We start from the raw sequence: 22,884 nt of genomic DNA, 5'->3' as shown, positions 1-22,884 counted from the left end.
TTATATACCTTTGAACAGATTAATACCCTTTTACACTGTTAAACCTTGTTCTATGGATTCAAATGCCTGCAGATGTTGTTTATTCTAATAACCAATGAATGATAATCAATTAAAATGCTTCTTCATAAACTGATATTATCAGTTTATGTTTTGAATTGAAGTGCATTCATGGGAAATAGATCACATTCAAGCTCTTAGACTTCCCTTTGCTGTCAACAGTTGTGAATCTTCAGTAAAGTGAAACAGTTAATCACTCATTCTGACATTCCATCAGAACAAATTTATGAAGTATTAGCTCAACTTTGATCTCTACAGAAGCTGTCTGACCTACTGGGTATTTCTATTATTCACAGATCTCATTTCATGGTTCATAGTTCAATTTTTATTGTCATTCAACCACCATACATGAATACAGACAAATGAAACAGTGTTACTCTGGGACCAAGGTACAAAACATAGTACCAATAGTCACACACAACACAATGCAGCCACAACACTTTTATGATATTAGTAAAATACAGCCACGATGATTGAAAATGCCACCATCTTATTTTGCTCTTGTGTAGAAATATTGATCCATAGCACAGTGATTGCTGTGAAGAATTATTCAATACGGGTACAATTGATGTCACTGTATAAGGGTGTTAAAGGACAAAGATCAATAGGAAGTAATATAGGGAGCTGAATAAAATGAGTGATGCACAAGATGATGCATCTTGTATCAGTCAACAGGGTGTGAAATTCTAAACAGGAGATGTTGTGTATCTCAAAGCCGATCTGTGACTGTAACCCAAGATTGTACAATAATTCATCTTATTTAAAAATGAAAGCAGGAAAATGCCATTGTTGTAATCATGAAGTTAGAAAACATAGATTACTCACCCTAATCAGGTACAAATGATCAGGTGACATAATATCCTTCACCTCATTTGTGAGAAACTGATGCAATATGACCAGAGTCTGTTTTGAGTTCATAACCTCTTCAAGTCATGGTTATCTAATGAATTTGGGTAGACTTGGAATTGAAAGCTGTGAAAAAGTTTTATTTAACCTCGTTATTTTGAGCTGCTTTACCTATACAATTAGCTAAAGTTGCTAATTTAAATTTATACCCTGTGAGTAAGCATTTTTTACAAACTTGGTTCCAGTTCCATAATTTTTTTAACCTTAAAACATTTAAACTTCGTAGTTTAATTTATTGAAATTACTATTTTAAGCCTTCTTTCTGTGATCCAATTTTTTTACTTTGGAAAAATAAAGGTATTAATTCTTTTTTGGATCTATTTAAAGAAGATAGATTGATGTCTTTTGAACAATTAGTTCATCAATATTCTCTTTCCTACTCACATGTTTTACAATACCTTCAAGTTAGACATTTCTTTTTTTTGTATTTTTTTATTGAAGTTCATCATCAAACAAACATTTCCATAAGATATATTTCAGACATTGTACATATATATCATATAATCAGATATATCACAAATCTCCACAAAGTATTTATCTGAGGTATACGCTTACAGAAAAGAGCGGAAAGAAAAAACAAGCAAAAGAAAAAACTATATACAAGTAGGGAGTGATCTGTTTTTACAACATATTCATTGATTTGTGAGAATAAAATCAGGACTATTAGGCAGTATGTAGTTAATCCATTTTTCCCAGTATGAATCAAATTGTTCCAGCTTATGATTAACAGATGCTGTTATCTTCTCCATTTTGTAAATGTCCATTGTAATTTCCATCCATGCATTTAAAGTTGGGCTCTCCTGTGATAACAATTTCCTAGTAAAAGTTTTTTTACCAGCCACCAACAGTATATTCATTAAATATTTATCTCCTTTCAACCATTCTTGAGGTATATATCCAAAATATATGGTCTTAGTCTCTAAGGGTATTTCACATTTAAAGATGTCTTGTAAGGCATTATGTATCCCCCTCCAATAGTTTTTGATAACAGGGCAGTCCCAAAAAATATGATAATGATTTGCATTTTGATTTCCACAATTTCTCCAGCAAACAGGGAAGTTACTATCATAATGGGATTTCTGAGAGGGTACAATAAAATATCTTATCAAGTTTTTCCACCCAAACTCCCTCCATTTCTGTGAACTGGTACACTTCCATTGATACAACCATATTATTGTCCATTCTTCCTCATATATAATTATCCCTCCTTCCTTCTCCCATTTTGTTTTAATGTATGAAGTTGAATGTGTTTTAAGATTTGACAACCCCTTATTCATGCTTGAAAAATTAAGGAAGATGTGGCAAGATGGAACCTGATTTCTTTTTTCAGTCTTAGTTCAAGGACTGAGTCTATTAAAATGAATATACTGCCCGGACTGTTATATCTCTTTCAGACCCTACCAATAGAGATTAATCAAAATCAATTCAATGAATGGAACAAGATGTTATCAAGGTATATTTGGCAGGGTAAAAGGCCTAGAGTTCATCTCAAAACTTCGCAATTAGCAAAGGGAAAGAGGGGATGGGGCCTACCTTCTCTTAGAGATTATTATTTTGCAGCACAGTTGAGAGCTGTGTTATGTTGATGCAACCCATCATTTGATGCTCAATGAGAAAACATTGAGGAGTGGGTACTTCACATCCCCATACAAGCAATTTTGGCTGATAACCACCTGCAAAGGTACATAAATACTATTGATAACCCATGGGTGAAATTGACTCTTAAAATATGGAAAACTCCTATAAAAAATATAATCTAGAGGGAGATATTGCAATTCTTAAATGGTGTGCATATGACTCTGATTTTACACCAAATAAATTGGATGCTAAATTTAAGGACTGGACAGCTAAAGGAATAACAGTTCTTTGCAACATAATGAAAGAAGGAACACTGTTCAGTTTTGAAATGATTAAAGAGAAACACTTATTAGAAAAACAAGATTTTTATTGGTATTTACAGATGCAACAATATGTTAATAAGATGCTTAAAAATGTAACCAAGGCAAGTACATGCTTGAAGAGCTATTTAGAAAAGCATATAATTCAGATAACGGAGGTTAGACATTTCTTACAAAAATATTTAAGTAATTTTCCTTACATATTGGATGACAACTTGTTAGGTACTATTCAGAGTATGAACCCTTTCATGAAGATAGATAGATAGATAGATAGATAGATAGATAGATAGATAGATAGATAGATAGATAGATAGATAGATAGATAGATACTTTATTCATCCCCATGGGGAAATTCAACTTTTTTTCCAATGTCCCATACACTTGTTGTAGCAAAACTAATTACATACAATACTTAACTCAGTAAAAAAAAATGATATGCATCTAAATCACTATCTCAAAAAGCATTAATAATAGCTTTTAAAAAGTTCTTAAGTCCTGGCGGTTGAATTGTAAAGCCTAATGGCATTGGGGAGTATTGACCTCTTCATCCTGTCTGAGGAGCATTGCATCGATAGTAACCTGTCGCTGAAACTGCTTCTCTGTCTCTGGATCGTGCTATGTAGAGGATGTTCAGAGTTTTCCATAATTGACTGTAGCCTACTCATTCCATTGGAAGAATTTATAGGGACAGAACATAAATTGGCTTGTTATGCGGATGACATTTTGATCTATCTAGGGCAACCAACATACTCTTTACCTAAATTGATGCAATCCTTTGAACAATATGGTCAATTATCAGGATACAAGATCAACATAGATAAAACCCAATTACTTTCATACCACTATAGCCCACCAAGAGAAATTGAAAGTAGATATCCCTGGGCATGGCACACAGAGTCTTTCAAATATTTGAGCATCATTATGCCAAAAGATTTGGCAAAATTATCAGAATGTAATTATCAGCCTTTATATAATTTACTATTACAATGGGATAAGCATCCTTTATTTAAGATTAAACAAGATTGGGAAAAGGAACTTCATTTGACTTTTATGACGGAGGACTGGATGCCGATTCTGACTTTTCTTCGATCTATGCTAGTCATTCACTGATTCAATGTAAAATTCTACATTGTTGCTATTTGACAAAGGAGAGATTGTCTAAAATGTTTCCTAATGTTGATAGTTATTGTGATAGATGTAAAATTGAGACAGCTACATTGACACATATGTTTTGTTCTTGTTCTATACAGGAAAAGTTCTGGAAGTCAGATTTTTCTACAATTCCTAATGCATTTAAAATTAATTTACAACCTAACAAATTAACTGTGCTTTTTGGAATAATACCTCAAAGTATCCATGGTATTTCTTTGTCTGACCAACATTTTATTGTGTTTGTTATACTGAGGGCCATTCTGTTGAAGTGGAAGGATACGTCAGCTCCCACACTGTCACAATAGTTCTCTCAAGTGATGCTATGTCTTAGTTTGGAGAAAATTAGAATTCGAACCTTTGAACCTATGTTTGATTTTGAGAAAAGATGGGGTTCATTTGTTCGTTAATATTATTTGAGTTAATTGATCGATATCCTCCACAATCTACTTGTAAATTTTGGTACTTTTTTCTCTTGCTGGCGGTTTGATGTTTATCCTTAGAAGCTTTTTGTACAATACATGGCTCCGGGTTTGAGCACTTAATGTTTTTTTTTCTCACTTTTCTTTGCTTTAGTAGGGTTTTTTTCCCTTCTTTTTTTTGTGTCACCAAAATTTTTCAATCTTTAAAACAACATTTTTTTTCCTTGAGCCATTGTAAGTGTTACCTACTTCGATGTACTCTTGTTAATTTTGGATAATAATAATAAAAAGATTTGAAAAAGGAAAAGAATGTTGATTAGCCACAGATACTTCCAGATGCAGTTGCCCCACCGATGGATGTGGACCTGTTGAACCTGAGCTTGTCAATGCTCTTCTGGAAGGATTGCCTCAAAATGGAGCCTTACACTATCATTGGGCATCACAGAGCACCTCAGAGACACAGAGTGGTAAACATTGCAAGATTCCATAGTTCAGTTTACAGGATTGAGCTTTGGTTTGAGCAAATGTGATTAAACAGCATTTTTACTCATTTCATTGAATTGTTGTAAGGTGTTGAAACTCTAATCATCCAGTGAAACACAGGATGTGATTCATATCTGCACACTTGTTCTCATCAGCACCGGGTTCTGTGGTTTGCTGAGCAGTTTTCTGACGTGATGGGGCAATCAAGGAAGAGGGTGGAAGAAGTTGCCATTCTGGAGTACCCACTGCAGTATCTCCACACTGTGTTTCATAAGGAAAGTACAGAGGACAGAGGTTCCAGACAAAGACCTTTACTGGAAATAACCATCAAACAGCTAACAAGAGTGCCTGCCTGATCGATGTGATGCACAGATGGAGAATTGTCCAAATGGAGAGTTTCCATGCTTTCACACTCTGACTCCATGACTCTAGTTTACATCAAGTGAAGAACATTGCCGAAGTTCATAATACAAGTTTTATGTAACTGTACAGAAGCATAATTAACATTTACCTTGTGACCACTCATGCGGACTGCTGATGATACCATTTTTGATGGGAAGACTTGACACAAACAAGGATAGAGGGATCAGCAGGAGAAACCAGCCACATGGGGGAGGTAACTGGAGCTATTTATTTGATTTAGACATGATTGCATAAAAGCTTAAATTGCTTTAAATGTGTATTCACTTATCCATCTAAATTTCAACATTTAATTAATTTAACATTATTAACATGATTGTTCAGTGTTACACAATGATATAGCCCTCTGTCTCGCTATACAATTCTCCAAGAACTGCTACACCTGTGGGTTTAATTTAAATCCCCTGCACCGTTGAAAACATATGGGGGATGGGGTGGGGGGGTCGTGTGGGGATCTATTCCACTTACATCCAAAATAACACTCAACACACCCTCAACAGGAGTACTTGATAAAGTGGCCACTGACTGTATGCTCGTGGTCTTCAAATGCTGAAGCCCATCCACTTCAATGTTCAATGTACTGTGCATTCAGAGATGTTCTTCTGCACACCACTGTTGTATCACATGGTAATTTGAGATACTCTCTCCTTCTTGTCAACTTGAACCAGTCTGACCATTCTCCTCTGACCTCTCTCGATAACAAGGCGTTTTCACCCACAGAGCTGCCACTCACAAGATGTTTTTTAAATTTGTTTTTTGCATCATTCTCTGTAACTTTAGAAATTGTAGTGTGTGCTAATCCCAGGAGATCACCTGTTTCTGAGATACTCAAACTACCCCATCTGGCACCTAAAATCATTCTACAGTCAAAGTCATTTAAATTACACTTCTTGCCAATTCTGATGTTTGTTCAGAACAACATCTGAAACTTTTGATCATGTCTTTTCTCTTCCTCGGGTAACTTTTTGCCGTGAACCCTTTCCTTGAAGACACATCACGGTTGACATTTGAACTCAGGCAAGAAAAAAAGCTTTTGGAAGAACTTAAGGAGTCAGTCAGCATCTACAGATGTAGTGTGGTCAACATTTTAGATTAAGCCCCTGCTTCATGACACCTCCAGCAATTTATTTTTGCATCAGATTATAACGTCTGCTGTTGCTGGTGTCTCACAATTTGATTTTTCTCATCATTTCTATAAGTCATTGGGAATTGTCTTTTATTTTGTTAAATATAATTATGAGCTTTTGATATTTTGGCCTGTTAACTCAACGCACGTACTTATCACTTCCTCCTGGGTGTCTGCCTCCTTCCCTTTCTCCTGTGGTCCAATTTCCTCTCCAGCCCTTTACCTTACCCACCCACTTACCTTCCAGCTAGCCTGCATCCCGTTACCTCATCTTTTTATTCTGCTGTCTTCCTCTTTCCTTTTCAGTCCTGATAAAGGGTCTTTATTCAAAATGTCAACTATATGTTCATTTACAATGAAGCTGCCTGACCTGCTGAATTCCTGCAGAATTTTCTGTGTGTTGCTTGTCATATGATCACATGTCAACCTAGGTTGCCTCACTGTTGCTTCTGATCAGACTTCCTGCCCTCTTCTTCCTTATTTTTATTTGACAGTAATTTTTCTCTGTGAACTGCTGATCAGCCTCGTGAATAAATCAATGTGGATTTCGAATCTTCTAATTAGTTTCCTACCTGGTGAGTGATAACCAGCGTGGGACATTTTCATAATCCATGTTTGCTTGGGGGTCTTACATCGTATCCAGAACAGTGCTTGATTATGTGTAGACACTAAATACGTCAGAATCTGGAGTTTAGTGAAAGCTGCAGAAACTCAGCAGGCCATGCAGCGTCTGTCAGGGGGAAGGTAATTGTCCACGGTTTGGTTTGAGATGTTGCATTGAGTCTGAGTGGAGAGGGAAAATGGTGTAAATAGGAGGGAAGATACTGTGAAACAGGATCAGTTACCTGGACTGCACCCCAGAGTTCTGAATGAGGTAACTGAAAAAATTCTGGAGGCATGAGTAATGATTTTGCAAGTATGGTTCCAGAGGACTGGAAAATTATAAATGTCACTCATGTCTTTAAAAAGGGAGGGAGACAAAAAGCAGCAAATTACAGGCTAATTAGTCTGATTGCAGTGGTTGGTAAGATGTTAGAGTCTATAATTAATGATGAGGTTTCAGAGTACTTGGAGGCAAATGATAAAATAGGTCTAAGTCAGCATGATTTTCTTAAGGAGAAATCTACCCTACCAAATCTATTGGAATTCTTTAAGGAATTAACAGGCTGGATGGGGAAAGGATACTTTGTCTGTCAGGGGAAGTTGTTTACTTGGATTTTCAGAAGGCCTTTGACAAACTGTTGCATTAGTCAAAGTCAAAGTAAATTTATTATAAAATACGTTCATGTCACCATATAGTACCATGAGATTCATGATGTTTTTAGAGTGATAATGTACTTAACAGTGTTCAGGGCATATCTGTGGTGGACTAAGCTGTGTCCACTACCTTTTGTAGGTTTGTGTGGGATTATAGAGAAGTTTATTGTCAGTTACAAGAGGACATAGAAAGGTTGAAGTGCTGGGGGATGAAATGGTAGATGGAGTTTAACTGTGAAAAATATGAAGTGATACATCTTGGGTGATCAAACTTGAATGCAGATTACAAGTTTAATGCAGAATTCTTAACAATGTGGAGGTCCAGAGTGATATTCAGTTCCAAGTCCGTAAATTCCCCAAAGTTGCTGTACAATTTGAAAGGGTGTTAAAAAGGTTTAGAATGTGCCGGACTTCAGTAGATTAGGGGACTGAGTTCAAGAACCATGCGGTAATGTTACAGCTTGATAAAACACTGGTTCGATAATTATATTGTGGAGTACAGGCCATTGATTGAGTGGACAGCCAGCAACTCTTTCTCATGGTGACAATGTCCAACACCAGAGGAAATCCATTTTAGATGAGCAGAAGAAAGTTTCAGGGACATGCAAGAGACAAGTTTTTTTTTACACAGAGTGTTGGGTCCCTGGACTACACTGCAGACATGGTGGTAGAGCCTGAATCAACAGAGACATTTAGAGACTCTTTGACACATACAGTACATTTACAGAGCGTAAAAATGTATTCTCCTCCATTGGAAGTGTTCATGCTTTATTGTTTTACAACATTGAATAACAGTGAATTTAATTTGGCTTTTTGACACTGATCAATAAACCATATGATATAGAGGCAGAAGTAGGCCATTCGGCCCATTATTTCTGCTCCACCATTCAATCATGGACTGATCCAATACTTCCAGTCATTCCCCACTACCCTGCTTTCACCCCATACACTTTGCTACCCTGTCTAATGAAGATCCTGTCTGTCTCCGCCTTAAATACACCCAATGATGTGGACTCCTCAGCCACTCAGGGAAACAAATTCCACAGATTCACAACCCGCTGACTGAAGTAATTTCTCTGCATCACAGTTCTAAAAGGACATCCATCAATACTAAAATCAAAACTTCTTGTCCTAGAATCTCCTTCTATGTGAAGTAGCTTAGTCATATCTAATCTGTTCAGGCCTTTTAACATGCTGAATGTTTTTATGAGATCCCCATCCTATCCACATACACTCCATCCATTTAGATCCATCACTCTTCAAGACGATTCATTGAGAACCCTCACCGTCCCAACCGCATTCTTCTAAACTCCAGCAAATACAGATGCAGAGCCATCAAACACTCCTCATACATTAACCCTTTCATTCCTCAGATCATTCTCAGGAACCTCCGCTGAACCCTCTCCAATTATAGCACATCCTTTCAAAGATAAGGGGCCCAGAACTGTTCACCATATTCCACATGCAGTCTGAACAATACCTCATAAAGCTGCAGTTTCTGTATGATTTCTCAACAACAGAACAGAAATCATTTTACAATCCCACCGTTGTATTTACAGGTATTACAGAATTGGGATCAGGTTTAAACACAATGGTTAAATGGCCTTTTCACTTTTCTTCATGAAATTGTTATTGATGTTCATTAATCTTGTTGCTGAAACAGAAATGCTTTGTTGAAGCTGTTTTTTTTTGCATCTCTGCACTTGTTCTCATGAGAATATTGAACCATGGTTACTAAGAAGTTTTCCAAGAAGTGATGGTGCAATGCAGGAAGAGAGCAGAGCAATAGGTCAATGTGTAGCATCTGTTGTTACTTCTCCATATTCTGTTTGGTAAGTCAAATAAAGAAAACAGAAGTTCTGACCACATCCGTCACTGAGGGTGAACATTACACAGATGACAGCAGTGACTGATGCAATAGAGTCAGCACTCATACTATACAATGTACAGAATTTAAGAGGGATACATTCATGGCTAATATACTGCAATGTTTTCCCCTAAAATAAATGTAACAAACCCAAAATTACAAAAGCTCTCCATCTATTCTGATTTTTTTTTCATTTATCTCTTTATATACAATGTGAAATTAACTGTTTATAAACAATTGCAAAGTCAGCAACAAAAAATCAGGAAAACATAAATCAACAACATTCTTGGATCACCTCAATCCTCACACTACAATGAAATCAAAAGCAAAACATACAAAGTACTAGAGGAACTCAGCATATCAGGCAGAATCTATGGAAATGAATAAATAGTTGACACTTTGGATTGAGGCCATTCTTCTCTTCTTCCTTGTCTTTTCCTGCCCCTGGGTCCCTTTTCCCTTCCACTTCTCCTTTGGTTCACTCTACCCTCCTATCTTTTACAGCCTGTACCACCATTCCCATCCACCTGGCTTCACCGATCACCTTCCAGATAGCCTTCCTCCTCTCCCCCATCTTTTTATTCAGACAGCTTCCAACTTCCTTCTCAGACTTGAATAAGAGTCCAGGCCTGAAATGTCGACTATCTATTCATTTCCACAGATGCTGCCTGACCTGTTGAGTTCCCTCCAGCATTTTCTGTGTGTTGGTTTGGATTTCTAGTGTCTGCAGATTTTCCAGTGTTTAAAATGAAGTTAAAGTTAGACAATTAACATTGCTCAGCTAAAATTCAAGATGGCACTGATAAGTGGTGATTCTGTGTAGAGCTCCAATGGTAATCATGGAATATTCCCGTTTAGGACTGCTACATTTAATTTCACGACATACGGTACGTCGGTGATATTAAAACTGATTTGGATTCTGATTCTGTATGACTTCACCAACATGTGTGACATGTGAGAATTGTTATCCCTTGTACTGATAATCTCCTCAGACTTCATCTGCCCCAGGGAATCGTACAGCATGAATCCAGATAGCTCACACTTTGAGTGACATGGAAAGATCTAACCTGGTGTACAGGGATACTGTGATACTGGAGACTGAGAGTCTGAGCAAAGGTATGTAGGGTTAGGGGAAAGGGAGACCATGGAGCTGAGCTAGGTAAGATAGAAATGTCTTCTCCTTGGACATGGGTGACCTTTCCATTTACTTGGCTCTATGATTCTATGAGAAATAGAAACTGCAGGGGGTCATCTACTTAACACAATTTCCTGTCAAAATGCAGTTGATTTGGTATGAAAACAGATCTGACAAGGATTTTACTCCATTTTGACTGTGTAATTCCTTTCACTTGGTTTCCCCTCACATCAAAGTGAAATTCCATCAGGGCTCCTGAAATTGCACCAACGGATGGAACAGAATTCAGAAGAGGTAAGCTTTAAAGTTCCCTTCAAAGGGCAGATACAGCTTTCAGAGAGGAGAGGGAATGATGTGAAGTACTGTATGCTGAGTTTGCATAAAAGTCCCTTCAACATCACACCTATTTCCTACTTTGCTCCCTCCTCCCCATCAAGTTCCCCAAAACATATTTGATTGAATTATAAGAATCAGAATGAAAGTCAGGTTTATTATCACCGGCATGTGTCGTAAAATTTGTTAACTAAGCAGTTGCAGTTCAATTGAACACATAATAAGGAGGAAGAAGAAGAAAGTCCTTAACTCCAAGTGGAGTCATCGGGAAGCCGGCATTGATGACGTTTTTTTAGCAGACTTTCTTATCTTTACGAGGTCGAGTTGCTAGCTCGACGCTCAACCCATCATGGATGGGAAGCGTGCAAGGGAGTCAGCAGGATTCGAACTCAGGAGCCTTTGCTCCGAAGTCCAGCACTAATGCCACTACGCGACCCGCCAGCGCAAAATATAGAAGAGAAATAATAATAACAAACAAATAAGTAAATCAATTACAGTATATGTATATTGAATAGATTAAAAATCATGCAAAAACAGAAACAATATATATTTAAGTGAGGTAGTGTTCACGGGTTCAATATCCATTTATGAATCAGATGGCAGAGGGGAAGCTGCTGTTACTAAATCGCTGACGGAGTTCCCGGCCGGGTACTGAAAGCATGTGCCGACCAGCGTGCTGAGGTGTTTACTGTATATTTAACCTCTCACTGCAACAAGCTGCTGTTCCAACATGCCTTAAAACCTCCACCATCATCCCGGTGCCCAAAAAATCAGCTGTGAAGTGCCTGAATGACTATCGCCCTGTAGCGCTGACACCCATAGCCATCAAGTTCTTTCAGAGACACGTGCTCTCACACATTAAGGCTACAATCACACCTGATCTAGACAAACACCATTTTGCCTACTGAGCAAACTGCTCCACAGGGGATGCAGTCACAACAACCCTCCATATTGCTCTGACTCATTTAGAGGAACCGAACACCTATGTGAGGATGTTATTTGTGGACTTTAGTTCTGCATTTAACACAGTCATCCCCCATAAACTGGTCAGCAAACTGAACACTCTTGGCCTTGGTTCCTCCCTGTGCTCATGGGTCATGGACTTTCTCACAGACCGACCACAGCAAGTCAGAGTTGGTAATCCCATCTCCACCACCCTCATCTCAAAAACAGGCACCCCGCAGGGCTGTGTGCTGAGCCCTATGCTCTACACACTCTTCACATATGACTGCACCCCCATCTACACCTCCAATTCCATAATTAAATTTTTGGACGATACGGCAATGGTTGGCCTGATGTCGGACGAGGATGAAACAGCCTACAGGCTCGAAGTGGATCATCTGATGGAGTGGTGTAAGGACAGCGACCTGGTCCTTAACACTTCTAAAACAAAAGAGATTATCATTGACTTCAAGAGATCAAAGGACAGAGTACACCCCCCCCCCCCACCTCCACATACAGGGGAAACCTAAAGTTCCTTGGAGTTATGTTGTCAAAACAACTGACATGGACCACCAACACCTCGCTGCTTGTAAAAAAAAGGCACAACAAAGACTCTTCATCCTCAGAAAGCTGAAACAGGCCAAACTTCCACAAAAGCTGTTGCTTAATTTCTACAGAAGCACAATTGAAACCATCCGGACCAACAGCGCCAAAGTGTGGTAGGCCAGCTGCACAGCCGCTGAGCGACAGGACCTGCATCACGTGGTGAAGGCAGCCCAGCGAATTGTCAGGTTGGAGCTCCCAAGACTGGGCACCATCTATTCCAGCAGACTCCGGAGGAAAGCAATCAGCATAACCAAAGACACCACACACCCCGGCCACTCCCTGTTTGAACCGCTGCCATTCAGCAAAAGTTTCAGGACACTAAAATTAGAACAAATAGACTGAGGAACAGCTTCTACCCCAGAGCTGTGGCCTCCATCACACCGCTCCCACAGAACAATGACTGAAACTGTGAGCACACACAAGGACTCAAATACTTGCACTAACGACACTTTGTGCATCACTGTGATATTCTGGTGCTGCTGCAACTTATTTTCTGCTACTTATCTATTTAATACTGTTTTTCTATTACTGTCTTGTTTTTATCTACCGCTTTATTTAATTGCCTGAGAGGAAGACAAACAGAGCGACATTCTATATATGTATAATTTCCATAAAAATCATTCATTCATCATACATTCATTCATTCATTCGAGTGTGTACATTCAGGCTTCTATATCTCCTAACTGATGGTAACAATGAGACAAAGATATGCCTTGAGTGTTGGGGGTACCAAGGCAAGATCCAGTATGATGTACAAATTTTGGAGTGTATGTCCATAATTCTCTGAAATCTGGAACAGAAGGCGATGGTAAAGTAGCTGATAAAGAGAGCTGATGGCAATGGACCAGCATTGTGCATATGAGAATTCATGTTGCTAATTTTAAAAATAAGGTTAATACATATATTAGGTTGGAGTGTAGTTGTGTTTGCAGCATAGCATGAAGGATGGGGAAACATTGGAGGGATTGCAGAAGAGGTTCACTAGATTTTGCCTGTGATATCAGACCATAAGACCAAAAGACATAGGAGAAGAATTAGGCCACTCTTCCCATTGAGTCTATTCCACCATTCCACCTGATTTATTTTCTCTCTCAACCTTATTCTCCTGCTTCTCCTGTTAACCTTTAATGCCCTTAATATTCAAGAACTTAACAATCTCCACTTTAAACATATCCAGTGAATTGGCCTCCACAGCCATCTGTGGCAGTGAATTTGACAGATTCACCACCCTCCAGCTAAAGCAATTTTCCCTCATCTCTGTTCTAAAGGATTGTGCATATAATCAGAGGCACTGCCCTATGATCCTAGAACTCCCCATCACAGGGAACATCCTCTCCACAATCATTCTCTCTTGATTTTTCAATATTCAACAGGTTTGAATACAATTCCCCCTCATTCTTCTAATCTCCAGTGAGTACAGGCCCAGAGCCATCAAACTTACTCCTCACGCTCACAACACTCAACATGGGTTCTTTCTCTTTCTATCATTAACTTTTCACCATGAATATTTTCCCAATGACACACCACGGCTAACATTATAAATCAAGCAAAAAATAAATTGAACTTCAGGAGTCAAGTGGTCAACATTTCAGATGTGCTTCAGGACACATCTAGTTGTTTATTTTGACTTCAAATTAGAACTTTTACTGTTGTTTGTGCATAATATTTTAACACGTTTCAGCATCTCAATCAGACTTTGAGAATTGTTTAAGTGTTCCTGTCCTGCTAAATATAACAAAAAGCTTTTCAGTTTGTCACGTACCACACACCAATTGTGTTACTATAGATTTTGATTGAACTTCCTGCTGCCTTCTTCCTTATATTTATTTCAGTCATTTCTCTCTGAGGACAGACAGGTGCTGGCTGTGTCTCTGTGAATAAAATGCTGTGGCCATTGATTCTTCTGATTGGATTCCTACCTGGTGAGTTACAAACAGCACTGGACAACTGCATAATCAGTGTTGGATTGGGGGTCGTAACAACATTTCCACATCAGTGCTTGAATAATTGTAGACACAAAGATGTCGGAAACTGGAGTTGAGAGTACACTCCTGGGGGAACTCAGTGGGTCAAGCAGCATCTGTCAGGGGGAGGGGAAATGTCAATGGTTTGGGTCGAGACCCTGCGTCATTGTGTGAGTGGAGAGGGAGAAGGTATAAATAGGAGAGGGGGAGGTGTGTAACTGGGTCCTCAAGTTAGTCAGGGCTGAGGACTTGTGAAGCACAACAGGCAAATGGAATGGGGTGGAAAAAGGTTGGTGTTTGGAGGTGGGTGAGAGATAAGGAGAAAAGAGGAATAGTGTAGAGCCAGGTGTGGGGAGAATATGACCTGCTGGAGAAATCTCCTGGAATCTGTTAAGCAAGAACATCAGGTCTACCATTGCTGGAATCTGATCTCACTCTGCAGGGATCACTATGACATTCAACATTATTGTCTTGAAATCAGAGTTCTTCCTGGGCCACTCCAGTGGTGCAGTTAGCAGAGAACGTTACCAGATCTGGAGTCAAAGTAAACCAGGGTGGTAGGGATGAGAGATTTCTCTCCTTAAAAGCCTTTCCAATCCAGATGGGATTTTGACAATCTGGCAGTTTATCATTGTTGTTATTGATATGTGTTGGGGTTTTTTTAATTCAGGAAATAATAAATTGGATTTTAGCACTCAAAGTATCCCAACAGTTATTGAAATCACACCTGGATTTCTAGCCACTAAAGTACCAATGATCACTGTTGCACCACCTGCTAACTACACATAGGAATACTTGATAGGTACAATATTTGAAATTTGCTTCAGAACAAAAGGGCACAGTTTCAGACATCATGAGGGGTCTGTTTCTGCAGTTTATAACTTGTCTGATCACACACACACACACACACACACACACACACACACACACACACACACACACACACACACACACACACACACACACACACACACACACACACACACACACACACACACACACACACACACACACACACACACACACACACACACACACACACACACACTAGCTGGGACCTGTGTGGACATTCTGAAGTAACTGAAAGTTCAACACTTTCAAAACTTTCATGGCCTCAGAAGCCACGTATGGTATTGAATTCATTAGATTCAGCACCCTCTGGCTACACTGCCACTCTCCCTCAGTACTGCACTGGAATATCAATCCTCGGTTTCTGCTCAGGACTCTGGAGTGGGAAGTATACTGAGACAGGGGAGAGATCACTGACACGACTGACAGAGTAACAGCACTGAAAGCACCTCAAGCCAAAATCATTGGCTGCGGTGTGATTGTCCACATGCTGGGCATGACCTGCACCTGTTTTCACCGTCATGTTCAAAAATATTTGTTGCATTAAGTTGTTACTTTCTCCTCAAAACTGAAAATGTCTCCCTCAGTTTCAGGGGCATTATGGGCACAGAAACATGTAAGAGGAGTTGTGGGAAGAGTGATCACAATCGATTGTCACTACGAAGCAAAGTACCACTCACACACAAAGTATTGGTGCCATGGATGGACTGACCTGTGTTCAGTTTTAGTGGAAACAAAAAGGCAACACGGACGGAGTGGACGAGTGTCAATCACAGATTACCCGGAACGGGGAATATTTACTGTTACTATGGAGGATCTTCGCTCTGGAGATACAGGATGGTACAGCTGTGGAATTTCAATACCAGGTGTCGATACGAGATTTAATTTAGAACTAAAAGTAAATGATGGTAGGTTTCTCAGTGATTGATTTCTGCCTTTCATAAAATAAATGTCTCATGATCTTTGTCCAGACCCTGTCCACCCCTCACTATCTCTGCATTAATATCAGTGCCAAATATTTCCCTTTAAACATCAGGTCACTGACCCCAGTCACAATTTCATTCTCTCCTGAAAGCCACTAATCATGTGAGAGATAACTGAAAAGTTGCTGCCTTTAAACAATTAGTGGCTGCTTTATTAGGCATCTCCTGTACATAATAGAGTGGCCACTGAATGTGTGTTCATGGTCTTTTGCTTCTGTGTCCCATCCACTTCGAGGTTTGACGTGCTGCACTTTCAGATGCTTTTCAGCACACCGCTGTCGTAATGCCTGGTTATTGAATTACTGTCACATTTCTGTCAGCTTGAACCAGTCCGGACATTCTCCTCTCACATCTCTCATTAACAAGGCATTTTGTTCACAGAATTGCTGCTCTCTGGATGTTATTTCATGCTGTTAGCTCCATTCTCTGTAAACTTTAGAGACAGTTGTGTGTGAAAATCCCAGGAGATGAATAGAACCTGAGATATTTAAACTACCCTGCCTCGCCCCAGCAATGATTTTGTGGTCATAGTCACTTAGATTACATTTCTTCCTCATTCTGATATTTGGCCTGAACATTGACTAAACCTCTTGAATACTTCTGTATGCTTTTATGGGCTGAGTTGCTGCCACATGATTGATTAATTAGATATTTGCATTAATGATCAGGTGAATATCTATACCTAATAAAGTGGCAGAAGGGTGTATGATTTTCAGATGTTCATTCAGTGTCTGAATGATTAATTCTTTCCCACAGAACCCGTGTCTGTTCCTGTGCTTCGATATCTGTCACCAGCAAATGTCTCACGTCTCGGGGGCTCAGTGTCAGTTTCCTGTGAGTCCTTCCAGGGATCCCTTCCCATTCAGTACAGTTGGTATGAACAAACCTCATCTGGGCATCGACAGGTATCAGGGAACAAAGAACTGACTCTACATTGTCAATCCTTCAACCACCAGCACCATCAATATTACTGCAAAGCCTCGAATTGGCTGGGAGCAAAATCCAGTGCAACGGTTCATGTGACAGTCTTCAACAACAGAGGGATCTGCAATTATGTGACAGAAATCAATGGCACCAGTAAGTTCTCTTTTCAAGGGAGGATACATTTAAAAATTCCTTTTTGTTACTCTGTTACTGCAGCTCTTGTACTGTTGGTGAGGTTAAGGAATATCTTTGCATTTGTAGAAGCTACACATTGCAGTCTCCATGGCATAGAAATAAAGTGCAGAGAACAGTTAAGTCTGTCACTTCCTCCAGGAAGATGTGGAGCATCTCAAACACAGTTGGTCTTGTGCATGCAGACTGAGTGAGGACATTCCATTAATACTTTACTTTGAAAAGCCTAGAATAGGTGTTGAGTTGTGAGACAGTGACATTCTCATGAAAGCAAAAGGAAGGATTTATAATATTGCAAATATTAGTGGGAATGACAGAAATTTGTCAATGTCAGAGGGCAGAAATGAGTGTGGTTGCTATTACTAGGCAGAAAGTGTGTAGTAAGCTGTGAGATCTGAAGGTTAATCAGTCACTTGGACCAGACGGACTACACCCCAATTCCTGAAAGAGTTATATAAAGAAATTGTGGAAGCATTAGTGGTGACCTTTCAAGAATAACTAGACTCTGGAATGTTCAAAGGACTGGAAAATTGGAAATATCAACACCACTCTTTAAGAAACGACGGAGGCAAAAGGAAGGAATTTGTTGACCAGTTAACGTGAATTCAGTGGCTGGGAAGATGTTGGAGTCCATTATTAAGAACAGGATTTTGGGATAGTTGAAGGTATATGATCAAATATGGTTTCTTTATGGGGAAATCTTACCTGAAAAATCAACCTCGGAATGCATGGACATCGCTTTATTTTATTTGTCTTCCGACCGAGTGCAGAATAAGTCCTTCCGGCACTTTGGACCACAAAGCCGAAGGAACTCTTGACAAACCCAATTAACTTTAACCTAATAACAGGGCAATCTCAAAGACCAATTAACTTAATCAGTATATCTTTGGACTGTAGGAGGAAACAGCACCAGCTGGGGAGAACCTATACATTCCACATGGAGAATGTACAGATTCCATACATTAGAACAGAGATGAGGAGGATTTTCTGTGGCCAGCAGGTATTGAATCTGTGGAAGTCAATACCATACATGGCTCTTGAGGCCATGTTATTGGGTTTATTTAAAGTGTAACTTAATCATTTCTTGTTTAGGAAAGGCATCAAAGATTATGGGGAGAAATCAGGAGAATAGAATTAAATGGGGTAATAAATCAGCCTTGATGGAATAGTGGAGCAGGCCGTATGGGCCAAATGGCCTAATTCTCCTGCTATGTCTTATGATCTCACTGTCTGTGGTCGTCTCTAGCTTGTGACTATCTGAGCAGCCCAGGAAAATTACTAACTGTTGAAACTGAGTTTCTGGTTGTTGAATAAAAAACCTCACTCACTTTGAGACATGAGCAGGGAATCCATTACTTCTATTTAAGTTTACATACAATATGAACAAGGCTGCTGTATTTCATGATTACAACAAGGTAACTAAACCTTGGGTTTGATTGCTATTTTTGTTTTATGGTTGCCTGGAAGGAAGTAAATCTCAAAGTTGTGTATGGTATAGGTTTTTTGATAATAAATGTACATTGAATTTTCAATTTTGAAATTGTAGTGCAGTCTGATTGGCTGTGATTCCATAAGCTGTCACATCTATGCAATGAAATAGAATTCTGAATTTAGCCTTTCAAAAGTGTGTTCCAGTTTAGAGAGGATGCTGCAGAGTCAGAGAGTTACAGGTTATGGGTACAGGTGTTTCAGCCCAAATCGTCCATGCTGACCACAGTGTCTTCCTGAGCTTCACCCATTCCCCTGCACATGGCCTTTATCCTTCTAAAACTTCCCTGTACATGAACTTGTCCAAATGTATTTTAAGTAGTTTATTTGTACCTATTTCTAGCACTGCCTGTTGCAATTTTTTCCATGCACACACTGCTCTGTGTGGAAAACACTGCTGCTCAGGCTGTCTAAGAAATTCCCCTCACTCCTTGAGCCAAGAGTCTCTAGTTTTCGACTCCCCTACCCTGGAATAAAGACAGTGATTATCCACCATACCTTTGCCAACAAAATAAAGTAACCATATAACCATATAACATATAACAATCACAGCACGGAAACAGGCCATTCCGGCCCTCCTAGTCCGTGCCAAACTCTTAATCTCACCTAGTCCCACCTACCCGCACTCAGCCCATAACCCTCCACTCCTTTCCTATCCATATACCTATCCAATTTTACCTTAAATGACACAACTGATCTGGCCTCTACTACTTCTACAGGAAGCTCATTCCACACAGCTATCACTCTCTGAGTAAAGAAATACCCCCTCGTGTTTCCCTTAAACTTTTGCCCCCTAACTCTCAAATCATGTCCTCTCGTTTGAATCTCCCCTACTCTCAATGGAAACAGCCTATTCACGTCAACTCTATCTATCCCTCTCAACATTTTAAATACCTCGATCAAATCCCCCCTCAACCTTCTACGCTCCAATGAATAGAGACCTAACTTGTTCAACCTTTCTCTGTAACTTAAGTGCTGAAACCCTGGTAACATCCTAGTAAATCGTCTCTGCACTCTCTCTAATTTATTGATATCTTTCCTATAATTCGGTGACCAGAACTGTACACAATATTCCAAATTTGGCCTTACCAATGCCTTGTACAATTTTAACATTACATCCCAACTTCTGTACTCAATGCTCTGATTCATAAAGGCCAGCGTTCCAAAAGCCTTCTTCACCACCCTATCTACATGAGACTCCACCTTCAGGGAACTATGCACTGTTATTCCTAGATCTCTCTGTTCCACTGCATTCCTCAATGCCCTACCATTTACCCTGTATGTTCTATTTGGATTATTCCTGCCAAAATGTAGAACCTCACACTTCTCAGCATTAAACTCCATCTGCCAACGTTCAGCCCATTCTTCTAACCGGCATAAATCTCCCTGCAAGCTTTGAAAACCCACCTCATTATCCACAACACCTCCTACCTTAGTATCATCAGCATACTTACTAATCCAATTTACCACCCCATCATCCAGATCATTTATGTATATTACAAACAACATTGGGCCCAAAACAGATCCCTGAGGCACCCCGCTAGTCACCGGCCTCCATCCCGATAAACAATTATCCACCACTACTCTCTGGCATCTCCCATCTAGCCACTGTTGAATCCATTTTATTACTCCAGCATTAATACCTAACGACTGAACCTTCTTAACTAACCTTCCATGTGGAACTTTGTCAAAGGCCTTGCTGAAGTCCATATAGACTACATCCACTGCCTTACCCTCGTCAACATTCCTCGTAACTACTTCAAAAAATTCAATAAGGTTTGTCAAACACAATAGAATCCATGTAAAACCACACACAACAAAGACTGACAAAAAAACTATGTGCAAAAGATGACAAATCGTGCAAATAATAAAAATATTTAAACAAATAATACGTAGAACATGAGAGGCAGAGTCTCTGAAAGTGAGTTCACAGCTGCAGAGTCAGTTCAGAGCTGTGGCGTGTGGAACTAATCCAGGGGCCTGATTGCTGTCAGACAACAACTGTTTACGAACCCTGTGGTGTCGGCCCTAAGACTCCGGCACCTTCCACCTGATGGTAGTACTGAGAAGAGAGGGAGACAGGTCTAATTCAAGCAGACAGTACAGGTTGGTGGGGGGAGCTTGCTGGCGCTGACTAATGGGGCTGAACACCGGCTCTTTTTCTAAGCCCCTCTGTTAACTTCAACAACTCTTTCTACTGTCCACTGCACTACAGTATCATCCACAACACAGAAATCATGCCATCTTCATTTTCATTCCAAATTATTAATACTGATGACAAATAAGAGTCGTTAACAAATAACAGCACTGACCCCAATGGCACAACACTGGTCTGAAGTCTGAAGTTGTCAGAAATCCAACACCCCACTACCACAATCTGACTCCTTCCACCAAGCCTATTCAGTATCCATCCAGATAGCTTACCAAGAGATCTCACATTACAGATCAGTCTACTATGCAATGCATGGTCATAAGCCTTGCTAAACTCAACTGCTAAATTCTAAGGTCCTGTCCTCATTAGTTCCTTTGATCATTTCTCAAAGAACACTGAGTCAAATATTTATTTTTGTAATTCAAATTTTTATTATTATTTATTCTTATTTTACAAAGCAGCACAGCATATCATAGAGCAGATACAGTACAGCATATTTACACAGCCATCCCATAACAGGAAAACATTTAAAACTAAGAAACAGAAACAAAAACTTCTAATTTAAGTTTAAATTACATACAACCAAAATTGATCCCACACGTCTTGCACTTTTCCCTCACTGTTAATTTTTCCCAACATGTGTTCATAAGATGAAATCTTAACCATTTCCTCAGTCCATTCCCTCACAGTGGGACATCTGGGTTTTTTTCAGTTTTGCAATATAATTCTTACAGCTGTGTTGTGACCCACATTTAAAATAGTAAATTTGTCATTGTTTACATTAGGTATCAGAGGATTTCCCATGCACAAAATCATGTTCACTATCCAAAATCAGATTTTAACTTTGTAAATACAGGTAGACCCTGTTTCACACAATCTCCTCCAGTAAGTTACCCACCACTGACCTTATACTCACCTGCCTGGAATGTGACTGGATCAGTAATCTGTTGATTCAGAACCATCGAACCATAGAACTATGGAACATTACAGCACAGAAACAGGCCTTTTGGCCCTTCTTGACTGTGCCGAACCATTTTTCTGCCAAGTCCCACTGACCTGCACCTGGGCCATATCCCTCTAAACCCCTCTCATCCATATACCTGTTCAAGTTTTTCTTAAATGTCAAAAGTGAGCCCGCATTCACCACTTCATCTGGCAGCTCATTCCACACTCCCACCACTCTCTGCGTGAAGAAGACCCCCAATGTTCCCTTTAAACTTTTCCCCCTTCACCCTTAACCCATGATCTCTGGTTTTATCCTCCCCTGGCCTTAGTGGAAAAATCCTGCTTGCATTCACTCTATCTATACCCATCATAATTTTATACACCTCTATCAAATTTCCCCTCATTCTTCTACGCTCCAGGGAATAAGAAATGTGGAAACACACTGAGACATTAGTGGGCAGTGACAATAATGACTCTAATCAAATAAAAATCATTACTTGTGAAGAGTTGTGATCACGTGATGAGGGACAATGCTATTGTCTTCTCAGTCCATGTGGAATTCAATTATACCAATTGATAGTGTGGCAGATTCCTTAGAACACAGCGACAGCTTTAAATAAAATATCTTTATTTTTATTCTGATGATTGCATTTCTTATATTTTGTGTCAGATCCAATGTGATAATAATTTTGTTCTCCTTTACACCTTTGTACAGTAAATGACATGAAACGATCTAGAACCTTCTATCTGCTTGTGTTGATCCGATTTCACCTGTGCATTTTCTGA

General features: G+C 39.4%; 2 protein-coding genes across 2 annotated transcripts in view; both read left to right on the top strand.

Moving 5' to 3' along the window:
- Window positions 1–4,559, top strand: part of LOC140717036 (polymeric immunoglobulin receptor-like) — a 32,838-nt gene extending 28,279 nt beyond the window's left edge. The window contains exon 10 of the mRNA XM_073030220.1: window positions 4,112–4,559. Within this exon, the coding sequence (XP_072886321.1) occupies window positions 4,112–4,318 (207 nt within the window). The 3' untranslated portion in view covers window positions 4,319–4,559. The remainder of the gene's footprint in view (window positions 1–4,111) is intronic.
- Window positions 4,560–5,109: 550 nt separating this feature from the next.
- LOC140716993 (uncharacterized) lies at window positions 5,110–22,884 on the top strand. The gene is made up of 5 exons (XM_073030189.1): window positions 5,110–5,194; window positions 6,956–7,036; window positions 16,002–16,322; window positions 17,154–17,474; window positions 22,814–22,884. The coding sequence occupies exons 1-5, from the start codon at window positions 5,110–5,112 to the stop codon at window positions 22,882–22,884; spliced, it is 879 nt and encodes a 292-aa protein (XP_072886290.1).

This window comes from Hemitrygon akajei, chromosome 27 (genome assembly GCF_048418815.1).
Source record: "Hemitrygon akajei chromosome 27, sHemAka1.3, whole genome shotgun sequence".
NCBI lineage: Eukaryota > Metazoa > Chordata > Chondrichthyes > Myliobatiformes > Dasyatidae > Hemitrygon > Hemitrygon akajei.
This window is presented reverse-complemented; position numbering and strand designations above follow the sequence as displayed.

Coding starts and splice junctions, on each gene's coding strand:
- LOC140716993 (XM_073030189.1), top strand. CDS start 5,110: ATGGGGCAATCAAGGAAGAGGGTGGAAGAAGTTGCCATTCTGGAGTAC. Junction 5,195..6,955: donor CACTGTGTTTCATAAGGAAA/GTACAGAGGACA, acceptor TTTATTTGACAG/TAATTTTTCTCTGTGAACTG. Junction 17,475..22,813: donor GACAGAAATCAATGGCACCA/GTAAGTTCTCTT, acceptor ACCTTTGTACAG/TAAATGACATGAAACGATCT.